Source organism: Tupaia chinensis, unplaced genomic scaffold, assembly GCF_000334495.1.
Source record: "Tupaia chinensis unplaced genomic scaffold, TupChi_1.0 Scaffold000574_1, whole genome shotgun sequence".
Classification (NCBI taxonomy): domain Eukaryota; kingdom Metazoa; phylum Chordata; class Mammalia; order Scandentia; family Tupaiidae; genus Tupaia; species Tupaia belangeri.
This window is the reverse complement of record NW_006160088.1, coordinates 3,093,892-3,107,431: the sequence shown is the minus strand read 5'-3', so window position 1 is coordinate 3,107,431 and position 13,540 is coordinate 3,093,892. Positions and strand designations below refer to the sequence as shown.

The 13,540-nt window shown below is 54.5% G+C and overlaps 2 protein-coding genes across 4 annotated transcripts in view; one reads left to right on the top strand and one right to left on the bottom strand.

Moving 5' to 3' along the window:
* Positions 1-7,690, top strand: part of ARMC8 (armadillo repeat containing 8) — a 122,762-nt gene extending 115,072 nt beyond the window's left edge. For both annotated transcript variants that reach the window (XM_014591443.2, XM_014591444.2), the window contains 2 exons: positions 1,164-1,257; positions 5,217-7,690. In XM_014591443.2, the coding sequence (XP_014446929.1) occupies positions 1,164-1,257; positions 5,217-5,250 (128 nt within the window). In that variant the 3' untranslated portion in view covers positions 5,251-7,690. The remainder of the gene's footprint in view (positions 1-1,163; positions 1,258-5,216) is intronic.
* Positions 7,691-10,808: 3,118 nt separating this feature from the next.
* Positions 10,809-13,540, bottom strand: part of NME9 (NME/NM23 family member 9) — a 22,413-nt gene continuing 19,681 nt past the window's right edge. For both annotated transcript variants that reach the window (XM_006158187.3, XM_006158184.3), the window contains one exon: positions 10,809-11,435. In XM_006158187.3, coding sequence (XP_006158249.1) covers positions 11,371-11,435 — 65 coding nt within the window. In that variant the 3' untranslated portion in view covers positions 10,809-11,370. The remainder of the gene's footprint in view (positions 11,436-13,540) is intronic.

Sequence of the window (13,540 nt, the reverse complement as noted above, 5' to 3'; positions counted from 1 at the left end):
CAGCCGTTCTGTAGCGAGGCTGCTATAGACCAGAGGCTCTCCAGCTTGACTGCATGTTAGAGTCGCCGGAGGGTTCCCAGAAATCGGAGAGGTAGGCCCTGGTACACGTGTCTCTAAGAGCTCCCAGGTGATTGCAGGGCATAAAAGCATTGGAAATAGTTATGGACGCCGCAGTCAGTGTGGAAGGAGGGCCGGAGAGAGGAAGAGTCTAGGGAAGGAAATTAGGGAGAAAAATAGAGAAGTAAGACGTTGGTGGGACACAGAAATGGCTCATTACCTGTTGATGATAACGCGTAGTATTCTCAACCAGACTGGTCTGAAGTGTAGTTCTTCTTGGGTCAGTTCTCTCTGCAAGTCTAAATGATGTATAGCAATTGAATGTATAAAAATAATAAGAATAAAATAAATGTATTAAAAAAACAATCCATAGCATGTTAAAAAATAAAAATAAAAAGAACTTCCAGGTGATTCCATGGCATAACCAGGGTAATACAGAGCACTGGATTCACTGCACGGGAACAGCTCCCTAACTTCATCCCGAGGGATCCTGGTTCTTTGGGTCTAGAGGGGCATGGCACAAGTGAGTCGCTCTGGGTTCTTCAGTGGGGAAGGAAGACTCCTAGGGGTGTCACTCCCCCCAGCGCTGTATGAAGAACAAGCGCACAGAGGAGAAGCTGGTGCACTGCACGGGCCCAGATACCGCGCCCGGCTGTGTGGCAGGGAGGCAGAGCCACCCTCAGCCAGGTCTGAGTTGACATTGCGGCGACCAGTCGTGCTAACCCAGAGGTGCCAGGAGGTCTGGGAAGACAGATGAGGGGACAAGACATAGAAGGGAGAAACGACACTTGTCTAGAGCAGAAAAGGCCTGGCCTGGCCAGGACCGAATGACAGAGGGCCTCGTGCCAGGCTGAGAACTCTGGTCTCGACCCCGTAGTGCTAAAGAATTTAGCTCAGCAGCAGAATGCAGGGTGGACAGCAGGAAGGACGGTCAGGAGGGAAACAGGGCAGTTACAGGGTAGCAGAGAGGCCAGCATAAGCCAGTCAGCCTCACTGGGGAGGGCGAGGGGGGACAGGCGTGGAGGAGAGTGCACCCGGGAAGGCTCATCAGAAAGAGCAGCTGCCTGGGTCCTGTCCCCAGTAACCTGCTAGCTTTCATCCTTCAGGTTCACAAGAACGCCAAGATAAATTACGAGACATGGGCATCGTAGATATTCTACATAAGCTGAGTCAATCCCCGGACTCCAACCTTTGTGACAAGTGAGTATCGATGTGAAAGGGCCTTGCTTGGCCGTGTCGGATTCTTTTTTGAAAAGGTTTGAATTGCTTAGTAATCACAGAGCTGAACTTCTCAGATTTTTAGAAATTGCCAGAGGGCATGCGAGCTCGTGGGGGCTAGAGAGAAAGGACGCTCCAGTGGGGCATGGTCACCCCACAATTCTCTCTCCTCCATTTCTCCATGCCGTCCAGATTTGGGGCACGCACACACCTGTGAGCAGCGTGTTTTTCAAGCCACCGGCTGGCATTTGAACAGGAGTTGGCTATGCGGGATCTGGGTCCCTATGCTCAGGGCTTGTCCACTGTGCTCTGAGGCCAGCCCAAACTCTTCAAATCTTTCAGGTTCTTAAATTTCCTTTTCCAGAAAAGTGTGTGACGTTTAAGTGAGATATAAGCTAACAGCAGTTATTAGACGTGGATCGTACTCTGAATGAACGCGAGTTGGTCTGTCTGGTATCCGGGTGGCACTCAGGCTACTCCCTTACTTCCATTGATCACTAGAATGACTGGAATGTGGCCTTTGGGACAGCAGAATGACCAGTAATGAAAGCATCTATTAGGGCAAAACCTCACGGGTGCCTGCCTCGTGCCAGCCTGGCTTGGCTACGGGGCTGTTTCAGTGACCAGCAAGGGCCCTGCCAGAAAGAGCCCGCCGTGTCAGGGGGGTCGCAGTCAGAGGCCCACAGCCTGGACAGTTGGCATGTTGCCAGCTGTGTGCTCTGGCTTGTAGCAGCTTGCTCCGTCCAGCTCGCTTTGCGTGTGACCCCGGGGGACTTCAGCTCTGCCCCAGCCCCGAGCATGGCTCCAAACCCTCAGCCCTTCGCGATCCGGCGATGCCCGTCTCAGGCCCCACTCCTCCGTGCCCACCCTGCACCCCGACCGTCTCTGCTCCACTGCGCTGTGACACCGTCATGCACTCACGTTCTCTTCTGTCTGCCCTGCCGTCCCGGTGACCTCTCCTCGGAGTCGCCATTCAGAGCAGATATTTATTTTAACACCTCCCCTCTGCCAGGCACTGTTTTAGACGTTGGAGATATAATGAAATAAAATAAATAAAAATGGTACAGAAGACAGACAGTAAAGAAATGAATATATAATACAATATAAGGTCATGAGAGGTGCCAGGGAGAAAAACTAAGCGAGGTGAGTGGTGGAGAGTAAAGGAAGTTTCTTTTCCCGTCGGTAAATCAGCAAGGGCCTCTTCGAGGCTGTGGCCTTCGATCAGAGCCCTGGGTGAAATGAAGGGGTCTGCGAGGCACATGGTTAGAGGGGACTTCCAGGCTGTGAGTTAAAAGACCACAGGCAGGGAACGAGCAGTTAGCGTAATGGCTATGTCGCTGGACTCCCACGTAGTTGACTGCGGTTCGCGTCCCGGACCCGATGGCTTCGAACTACGCCGGGCGCATGTGCGTGCGGGCCCAAGATCCTGAGAGGAGAATGGAGGAGAAGGGATTGCGGCGTGACCATTCCCCCGGGGGGGGACTTCTCGCTTTCTATCTCTATGTCTCTTTCTGTCTGTCTGGCGAGCGCACACCCCCTATAGCGAAAACTTCTCGAAAAAAAAAAAAAAGAAAAGAAAAAAAAGGCCACAGGCAGGCGTGAGCTTGGCATGTTCCAGAAACAGCAAGACCAGTGGGGCAGGGGAAGTCGCAAGGAGCAGAGCGATTGGTGGAAGGAGCCAGGTCCTGAAGAGCCGGCGTCCTGAAAGCAAGAACGGAATGCCTGGACGCGGCTGCTCACCCTTCAGCACTCGGGTCGTCGCCTCCCCCAAATCCGTGCCTGACCCACTCCCCACCTCCCCCTGAAGCTTTGCTCAGGAGCCTTTCTGTGCTGCCAGTGCACCCGTAAAACACAGTTACACTATCTTGGATGTCAGCTGGTCTGTCTTCGCCACTGAAGGGAAGAGGCGCGTAGTCACCGTCCCTCACGCGAACAGCTGTCCTAGACTGGAGTTCCCAGAACAGCTGGACCTCCACCTTCCCGCGGGTGAATCCTGAGTGATTGCAGGCCAGGGCTGCTGGCCAGACGAGCGTGACATCAAAGGCAAGTGAAGACCACTTGCCCCTGGAGGCTGGAGTTCAGCTTATACCGGGGATTAGGACCTCTGCCCTACACACACGCACACACACACACACGCACACACACACACACACACACGCGCACACACACACACACACGCACACGCACACACACACACACACACGCACAGCTGCTGTCTTGAATGATGGGCTCTGTTGATCTCTCTTTTCTGGCTGCAAGCCAGGCCGTTCACTGTCACTCGGGGTTTTCTGTATATTTATTCAGAAGTGAGAACAGTTCTACTTAAAATTGTCTTCAGGATGATTCGAGTGCTAAGTGCGGCTCCCGAGCACGAAGTCGGGAAGGTTTGGCGTGGCCTGCACAGGTTAGACCAGCGGTGCTGTCCCCTGATGGTGCCACACACCAGTTTCCAGCACCTCTTAGACCTCGGCCGCCATTAGAAGAACCAAGGTCTGAGCCGCCCAGCCTGAGTCCCTCCGACAAAAGGTGACCTTGCCTCCGAAAGGGCCACCTGACGATAGTAAGGGAGCAGTCTCTGAGGCTCAGATGGTCAAGGGTAAACAACCTCTGAGTAAGATCCAGAAGGAATTTGAATCGGCAGTTTTCCAGAGAGTAACCCAGGATCGCAGTCACGTGAGCATTCCCTGCGTGGCACAGCAAAGTCTATCACCTGAAGACACCTCTCAGGTTCCTTCTGTCCTCGAGGCTTTGTGACCCTTGGACTCTCCACCACTCACAGATGAGGAGCTATTGCTGACCAGCCCGCTCCCTCAGAACTACTCTTCTCAGCTTCGTTATGGACTTGGGGGGTCAGGTGGATGGCTGCGAAGGGAGGAGCCCATGGCATTACTGATGAACCTGTTTCTGCACATGTCCTTGAAAAGCCCAGCTCACTCATACTTTGGGGACAGTCCAGTCAGCTTCGTTCTGTCCAGCTCTGTGACTTTATGTGGTGGCCTGGAGTCTTCACAGCTGCCATCTGTATAGTCCTACATAATCGCAGGAATCCGCCTTGGTAGACCAGTCGACAAGCTGTGGGCGATGGCCATTTCCTCACTGTAGGAACCACTTCAGTCCCACTTAGGTCATCGCTGGTTGACCTGGTACTGCTTCCCCGCGAATGGTGACGGGAAATCCTAGCCTTCCCTCCCCGTTGCTTAGGAGAGACTTGCAAACTCTGCCTTCCTAACTCCTGCCATGGCAGCCTATGGGACTTCACAGGCCGTGACGGGAGTAGTAAAGGAGGCCTCAGCCCGGCTCAGGACAGGTCTCCCAGAATCAGGATGGCTTGTCACTGTGCACACTGCGCCTTTTCCAGTCCACCTGGCCACTTCCTTCCTCAGTCACCGTCAACAGCCCACACTCCACCCCACTAGTCGGCACTGGTCGTGAGGCGTACTTAAAAGAACAAGGTGAAATTGTGACCTCCTTCCACAACTCCAAGTTGTTCAAACCGTGAGACAGCCTCTCCCTGTCCTCTCTGTGCACCTCCTCATTGGCACCTCAGCCCCTTTCCCCGTGAGCGTCCTTGCTTCCAGGACCCTAAGTGTCCTCTCCTAGTATGACTGTCACATAAAACCTACATGGCAGTGAGGGAAAGGACGGAGTCACAGAGCCATCCCAGCTGTGTGCCAGTGACAGAGGGAACCCACAGGATGTCAGGACCTGTGCGGAACGTGGCCTACTGTGGGCTGCAGCAGGTGAGAGTGAGAGCAGCCCGAGAAGCACAGGGGAGGTCGTGGCGTGTGGGCTCGCAGTGTGCTGACCACAGAACTGCCCAGCCAGGCTCAGCCCAGTGCCCGCTGGGACTTCACCATCGTAGGCCTCCCCTACACTGACCACAGGCTGTTTGCCTCCGTGGCAGTTCTGAGACGGTGTCTAACAGAACTTTGTGATTCCAGGGCGAAGACCGCACTGCAGCAGTACCTGGCCTGACGGGAGCACCCTGGACACCGTGAGCACCCACGTCCTGTTTAAGGGAGGACAGGAACTAGCCTCATTTGATTCTATTTGCACAAGTCACCTTGGACTGCAGGGAGCTGTTTTGCAAAAGCAATTAGTAGGCTTAGATCTCAAATTCATCTTGAGAACATTTTTTGAGGTAGTAATTTCCTCAGAGGACTATTGTGTTTTGTTTTGTTTTGTTTTGTTTTCTGAGCTACCTGGACTCTTTTATTAGAACAATCAATCATTTTCCTTTGGACCTACAATTTTTTGCCTATGCTGCAGCCACTTTGTGAGTGAGGATGAACGTGTCTGTGTGAGCACACGGGCATGTGTGTGTGTGTGTGTGCGCGTGTGTGTGTGTGCGTGCACACGTGGGCCAGAATGAATGAATGTGTGTGTGAGGGATACCTCAGACTTTTCTTTTCTTATTTTGTGTGAAAATCTCTTTTCTACAGATTTTCCAGGGTTTAAGCATTGCTTGCTGTATAAAAAACTTTACTGAATTATATACAGTTTGAATGAAATGTTATTTTAAAAACAAAACAATTGTTAAGTGTTCCATAAAGGTTATGTTGAATTTTGGTCAGATGAATATTTGTAAGTAAAAAATATATGCATTTCTGAACCTCATCTTACATAGATTTTCTTTATAAAAAAATATATATATAAAAAAAAAAGAAAAAAAAAAAAGAAAAAGTTGGCTCTAGTTGGCCTGAATAACAGGCACGCTACATGGTGCTGTGCAGAACAGTAAGCTAGCATCTTACTGCCGTCAACTCAGCGGGTACCGAGCCTTTTTTCCCAGCCTCATGCAGTGAGTTCTCAGGCTTCCAGTCAGATGGACAGGGTGGAGTGAAATGAGGTGGCATTTGCCGTAGGCTTCTTAAACTGTCACAGGGCAATAGAACTACTGATAGCGAAAACCCAGCCATGACCGCGGTGGGCTACCCTGGACAGGAGGCAGGGACCAAGGGCCTCCCAGCCTTCCTGCTCCCTGTCAGCGGTGCGGCAGCCCCTGCAGGGCTTAGAACCAGTTGTGGAAACTTACGCTCAAACCGCTTCCTGGAAACAGAGTCAGATCACCTCGCGCTCCCTGCAACAGCACACATCACTGTGAAACGGAAGAATGTTCTACAGACACGTCTGCAGAGAGGAGCGAAGGACGAGCTAGTTTAGAAAGCTGTCTCTCTCTGGGCTGCACTCAACACATTCTACACTGGTCGCTCAGGATGGCTAGCGGGCGTGCTCTTGTGACATGAAGTGGACACCATGGTGACAGGTGCAGCTGAGATACGGTCCTGCATGCAGCGCAGAGCTCTCAGGGTGAGAGGAGGGAGGGTGTTCTCCCTGGGCTGAGCAGAGGTGGCTTGTTTTTCCAGAGCACTGCTTAGTCCTTCCACAGCTCCTAGCGTGGCACCTGCTCCGGCCTCAGAGTCAGGGTGCACTCCAGCGGCCGCCCTGGCCTGTGCCAAGGTGAACCGATCTTTTGTCTTTGCTAACGAAGGCCTGGAGTCCCGAAGCTGGAGGTGAGTGTCTGCCTCCGAGGGGGTCTCGGGCCCACCCCCCAGCCAGTCCTGACTGGGTTGCTCGCGTCGTAGTGGCCCTGCCACCGACTGCACCTTCCTCGGAAGACTTCAATATGTCCGGTTGCAGATGAATGTTTTAAAAATGTGTTTAATGCAATTTTTTTTCTGTTCTCAACATGACCACCCACGATCAGACACAGAGATTCCCAAGTTTTTATTTCTTCAGAACATCATGGACTTTAAAGTCTATCACAAGGCCTTGGGTTTTGTGCAGAGAGCAGAGTGCTAATATGAGAAAACCAAGTTGATTGGAAATAAAGCCTTACTGAGGCCCACTCGTTGTCATTTATAGTACTGAGAAAATACCTTTGGCTGGCATTTGTAACACAAAACACTACAGAATTAGTATTAAAAGTTACCAAGTAGATAGAAACGAATGAATTGCCAAGACAATCTCGAACCCGAGTAGCATTAGAAAGCCGAAGGCCCAGCGGAGTAACACGCTCACGCTTGAGCTCTGTGGATAAGTCCTGCCTGTAGGTGTAAACAGAGGGTCAAATAAAAAGTGCTTTGTGATGGCGAACGCTGCGATTTGAATGGAGGGGGGCGGCTGCTGCTTCGCGCAGGGGCAGTGTTCAGTCCGCCAGGAAGTGGGGAGACCGGATCGTGGCCCGTGTCGGCGCCCGGCTCCCCACCCAGCTTCTCGCCCTCTAATCCTGCATTCTGTTTCTCCTTTGTGCCCTGATTGTAACCCAAAACTTATGAACTAGAAAAGAATGTCCGATTTATAATAAGTTGCATTTTTTTTCCTTAAGCACTTTATTCAGAACAATACATGTTCTTCTGGTAGTGTTTGGAATAATATGATTTTAACACATGCTAATAAAAGCCAAGAAAAATCATGGCGGCTTCGAAAAGGAGTCTGTTTTCCGAATTCTAGAGCGGCGGGCAGCCCCAGACGTACCGGGTCCTGGGGTCCGGACGCTGTGGCTCCTGGTGAAGGAAGGGCTGGGAAGCGGCCTTTCGGCTCCGAGCGGGGGCTGGTGCTGTGGGGGCGGCGGCAGTGGTCTGGGAACCCTCCTGACGGCTGGCAGGCCCTTCATAGGTGGCAGCCAGGACACCCCAGCCCCAGTGTGGGGTCCACCGCCTCCACCCTCTCTTCCCCACAGGTATACCCCCTCCGCTGGCGCCAGCTGCTGGACTTACACCCAGAGTGACAGATGACCAGTTGCACAGGGTGCAGACAGCGGCTGTCCCTCCGCGGGGACACACGTGCTGCCTCCTTTTCCCGTCTCTCAAAGGTAGACACAGCCCAGCTCCGGCTTCAGCAGAAGCCGGGAGAGCCGCGGACACGGGCCCAGAGCAGGGGTGTGGGGTGTGGTGAGGTGGCTGGCGGGGAGGCGACTCCAGTGGAGGAAGGTTCTGAGGGGACCCAGAGGAGACCAGGATAGAAAGAAGGCCAAGCAGGGCCCCTTTTCCCTAACTGCCACCAAGGAAACTTCAGAGCCAAGCCTGCGAGGACAGAGACTCACCCGCGGTCCTGATGGGTGGCCGGCAGGGCCCGATGCCCCGTCAGCTGGGGTGGGGGCTGGTGCTGCCCCTCACACAGACTCTTTACTGGGCAGGGGGAACCCCTCAGGGGCCCAGACTAGACCACCTCTCCCCCTCCATTCCCTCAGCCCTGACTAATGGCCTCTGCCAGGCAGCGTGCTCACTGAGTTGCAAGCTACAGCCAGTCCTTAGAATGGGGCCACCCTCGGGACCAGCAGATGGTGTAATGACTATGTTGCTGGACTCCCACGTAGTTGACCACGGTTTGAGTCCCAGACCCAGTGGCTTAAACTCACGCCGGATGCGTGTGCGTGTGTGCCCAAGATCCTGAGAGGAGAACGGAGGAGAAGGGATTGCGGTGTGGCCATCCCCCCAGGGGGTGACTTCTCGCTTTCTGTCTCTGTCTCTCTCTTTTTGACAAATGTGTGTCTTTTTGACACACCCTATGACAAAAAAAATCTCTCTTTAAAATAAAAAAGAATAGGGCCACCCTTCTTGCCCTCATAGAGCTGGGCCTGCCCCCCTCCCTGCCAGGCACTCACACCCAGGAGCTGAAAGGTCTTAAAGGCAAAAGCAGCACCTGTCCTGCAGCCCGAGCTGCTGCAGCGGTGGGAGGTCCAGGGTCTCTGCCTAGGAGCTCCACCCTCTGCGAGCGCTCAGCATTGAGCCGGGCCGCTGGGAGACCCTTTCTTCCCCCACTTTATTTATGCCATAAACCTCTGGGTCTTAGAAAAGAGATACTTTTTCATGTTTTAGTTTCTTTTGTTTTTGTTTTTAAAAGGCATGTGTACTCACCAGAGAGAAAGTGAGGAAGCACGCCCCCCCCCCCCCCTCTCGCCCCCTACCTCATAATTTGGGGCAGGCACGCACATGCCCTCTGCAAGGCTGGAACTCACACTGCAGACGACTGTGTATTGTAGGATCCAGCACCTTGATCACCACTCTTTAATCATCTGCTGGCCTTGTTGGTTTTTTTTTTTTTTTAAGAATTATTTTATTTAACTTTATTTTATTTATTCATTTTAATATGACCAGTAAAGGGCAGAGTGAGGAGCAGGGACAGTGAGAAGGCAAGCTGCCAGGTCCGAGACTCGAACCAAGTTGACCATGTGGGAATCCAGCACCCTTAACCACCATGCCATCTGCTGGCTCCGGCCCTGTTTGTTTTTTAATTGAAGTTTTTTGTCTTTTTCTTATATACAAAGAACTAGTGTGGTTTCTCTCCTTGGGTGGGTGTCCTGGCTAATTCATTCGAGAAAGATCACTCAGTCCCGCCTGAATGCCATGTCCTTCACACGCTGCTAGAGACACTGATGGACGAATCCGATGATCAGACCGCAGTGTGTGAGCAGATGCGGCGAGAGCGAGGGCCTGACCCGGTTCTCACAGTGGCCCCTGTGGGGCAGCTGAGCCCGAGCCATCCCTGCCCACCAGTAGTGGAAGGAGGTGGTGTCATCTAGAACCCCTCCCGCCTCCCTCCTGCCCAGCCCTGACCGCCCCTACTTCCTGGAAGGGCTCAGAGGTTTACCTGAGATCGTTCCCCACAGGCTCAGTTCCACCACCTGCTCTTCCCTCCTCTGCTTTTGAAGGCCCTGGTCACCCTTTCCTGGCCACTGATGGAAGCGTGCTGGCACCCTGTTCTCCGGGGAGACGTGCCCCCTGGGGGCCATTTCCCACCCTGCGGGAGGAAGCCCGGCTCAGGCTCTACTGCACCTCCTGGTCACCGGCCAGCTCAGGCCCGCCTTGAGCCCACTCACAGGGAAGGGCGCCGTCCTGCGGAGGACTGGGGTCTGGGACACGTCAGCACAGGCTCTGCTGATAGCGTCACTTCCCGGTATGGGTGTCGCTGAGCGCTGCTGGCATGCACGTCCCTACCCAGAGCTGGCATCATGGGACCCTCAAGCAGCAGGACCCACGTGTTGCAGGCCGTGGTTCCCATGACCCGTGCTAGGCCGGCCCTGGAGGGCAGTGCTAGGAACGGCTGTGCACCCCAGGTGAGCTCGAGCAGACTGGCCAGCGAGGTGGTGGCCATCTCCCCAGGGCACAGCACGCGGGAAGGGAGGCGCGCACTGGGCGTGTAGTGATACTCAGGGTCACCCCCTTCCCTTCACTCATCCTGCAGTCCTCAGGGGAGCAGCTAGAGGGCGCCAAGCCAGCGGAGTGAAAGCTGAAGACACCCTGGCCTGCCAGGAGTGCTAGGTGTGCCCTAAAATTGGGCTTTTGGGGACCAGCTGATGACGTAATGGCTACATCGCTGGACTCCCACGTAGTCGACCACAGTTCGAGTCCCAGACCCAGCAGTTTAAACTCATATCAGGCACATGTCATGCATGCCCAAGATCCCGAGAGGAGAATGGAGGAGAAAGGATTGCGGTGTGGCCATCCCCCCTGGGACATGATTTCTAGCTTTCTGTCCCTCTGGTGAGCGCACGTGCCCTGTGGCAAAAACCTCAAAAAAAAAAAAAAAAATTAGTCTTTAGCCAGAATCAGCAACCAAAGAAACAGGGAAGGAAGCCCTGGTCCCCGCGGAGACTTCCAAGCATTGCTCGGTGCACACGCCCTGATCGTGGGCACCCACAGGGCAGGGGTGGCCGCGTCGCATGGCTGCCTGTGCAGTTTGAGGAGGCGCTCACAGGGGATCTGTACCTGCCTCCACGGCACCGTGCCTGGTGTGGCACTGCCAACGTCGTCACCCTGCCTTCATGTTCATAGTGACCAAGTTGCGCTCCAAAGTTGCTTCATGAACTCAACGCCCTGTTGGGGAGACCCTGTCCTTCCCAGCTGTGTCCTCGGAGCTGGCACGGTGCGGGTCTCCCGGCAGGGCAGAGTAACTGAGCCGCCGGAGCAAAGCCAGACGCGGGTTCTGCAGGGCGTCGCATGTGCCGTTTAATGAGACGGGGCAGCACATGCTGTTCCTGCCTTGTCCATGGAAGAGCTAAACCAGCAAAGCCGCGCTGCTCAGAAGAGCTCCATCCGGAGGGCGCTCTGCACAGCAGACACCAGTGCCCTGGCAGCGCCTCCCAGCCAGTGCTTAGCCCCTGTCCTCCGGGGGACCGAGGACCTCCACAGGGCCCGCTGCTCCTCCAGCCTCACCGCCTGCAGGATGACACGATCTGTCAGACTTGGGAAACGGCCCGCCAGGCCTCTCCCACACCATCCTCAAAGGAACTGAGGAAGGGGGGTCCTCACTGCATCACCGATGATGAAGCTGAGGTCAGGGCGGGAGGGACAGCAGAGGGGGTCCTGAGTGAGTGGGGCAGCCTCGGGACTGGAGGAGGAGGGGAACATTTGCCGAGCACTTCACAAGTGCCAGGCACCGAGCAGAGAGCTTCACGTCCCGTCTCCTCCACCCTCAGCCCGCTCCACGAGGAGGATTCCGAGTCTGGGGTTATGAGGGGTCTCATGATCTCCGTCTCACAGATGAAGAAACCGGCCCAGAAGGCTACGATCTTGGAGGCCATTTAGCTGGAGAATTTAAACCTAGGATTGGGAACCAGCAGTTAGCGTAATGGCTATGTGGCTGGGCTCCCACGTAATGGACTGTGGTTCGCGTCCCGGATCCGGTGGCTTAAAACACACTGGGCGCGTGTGCGTGCGTGCCCAAGATTCCGAGAGGAGAATGGAGGAGAAGGGATCGCAGCATGGTCATCCCCCCTGGGGGGGGGGGTGATTTCTCACTTTCTGTCTCTCTGTCTCTCTCTTGTCTGTCTGGCGAGCGCATGCGCCCTATAGCAAAAACCTCTCCAAAAAAGAAAAAGAATTCCAAACCTAGGATTGTGTGTCTCCTGCCCCTAAGACTGAAGGTAGAACATGCCAGGATGAATGAGAACAGCAGCACCCCATGGAACTGCCTCAAAGCAGTCCCCAGAAGAGGACCCTTCTGGAAGTATCCCCTGGGCCCGGAAGTTCAGGCTCACGATCTCCCAGCTCTCCCCAGTAACCCCGAAAGAGCATTTGCTGGTGAGGTCACCCTTCTCACCCCAGACTGGCTCTGAGCTGCACCCGATTGTTCCCAGTCAGCGCCACCCCATCGCAGAAGGACGGCGGTGTCCCACAACCCCGGACACACAATGTGCGTCAGGGCTGAGGACAGGTCCCGGGAGAAAGCTGGCGCTAGCCGGAGTGAGGGTCCTGCGGGTGGGGGTGACTGAGGGACTTGGTGTGGACTCAGGGCTCTGGCCCCCACTCCAGGACCGCCTGCTTCCTCACTCTGGCCCTCTGCTTGTTCAGGGAGCACACCTCTCCAGGAGCGCCGAGGGTCAGACGAGGGCCAGCACAGCTCAGCTCCTGGCCCCGACCTTCCCCCGTCCACCTGTTCTTACGTGGCCGGATTTCAGATCTCGAGGCCATGGACACGTCAAACGTCGGGGAAGTGCACTGGTTAAAGCCCAGGCACTCAGACACACTGCTCATTTCCGTTTCAGGCCTGCAGCCCTCTCCCCAGAGTCCCACCTCACACCCAGGTTCTCCCGGGATGTTCACCTCCAGCGGTTTCCACCTCACCTCGAGCTCACACCAGAGACGGAGCTCAGTGGCAAGCCAGGCCCATCCCTCCACTGGCTGCGGATGGCCCCGGGGTTCCCCGGGGTGGAGGTGGGGAGGGCCCAGCGTGCCTTCCCAGAGGCTGCCCGTGAGTGCTCTCGATGGGGTGGAAGGTCCTGCCTACCGCTGCCCATTCAGATGTGGGGCCTGGGGGCCGAGGGGTCCCCACTCTGCGGTCTCGGGCTTCTTAGCAGGCCTGCTGGGGGTCGAGATGGGGAGCAGGTGCATGGTGCGGAGGATGTGGTTTCGAAGTAAGTTTCCAGAAAGATGGGTTATACTTCCCCGGTGTTTTCCACAGGGAAAGGCACCATACCTTTGCTATGAAAATATAACTCCAGGAGCCAGCAGTGGCATGGTGGTTAAGGGTGCTGGACTCCCACATGGCCGACCACGGTTCGAGTCCTGGACCTGACGGCTTGTTTTCTCACTTTCTTTCTCTCTTTCTTTCTCTCTCTCTCACACTCTGTCCCTCTCTAGTCAAATAAAAATAAAGTTAAATAAAATAATCCCTAAAGATAATATAACTCAAAAATAAGCAGCAAAAAATTTAATGAGGTATTAAAAAGCAGCACTTACTATAGGGAATACACATTAGCACTGAAGCGCATTGTATAGGGACCCACTTTTTTTTTTTTTTTTTTTGGGGGGTTTTTGCTTAG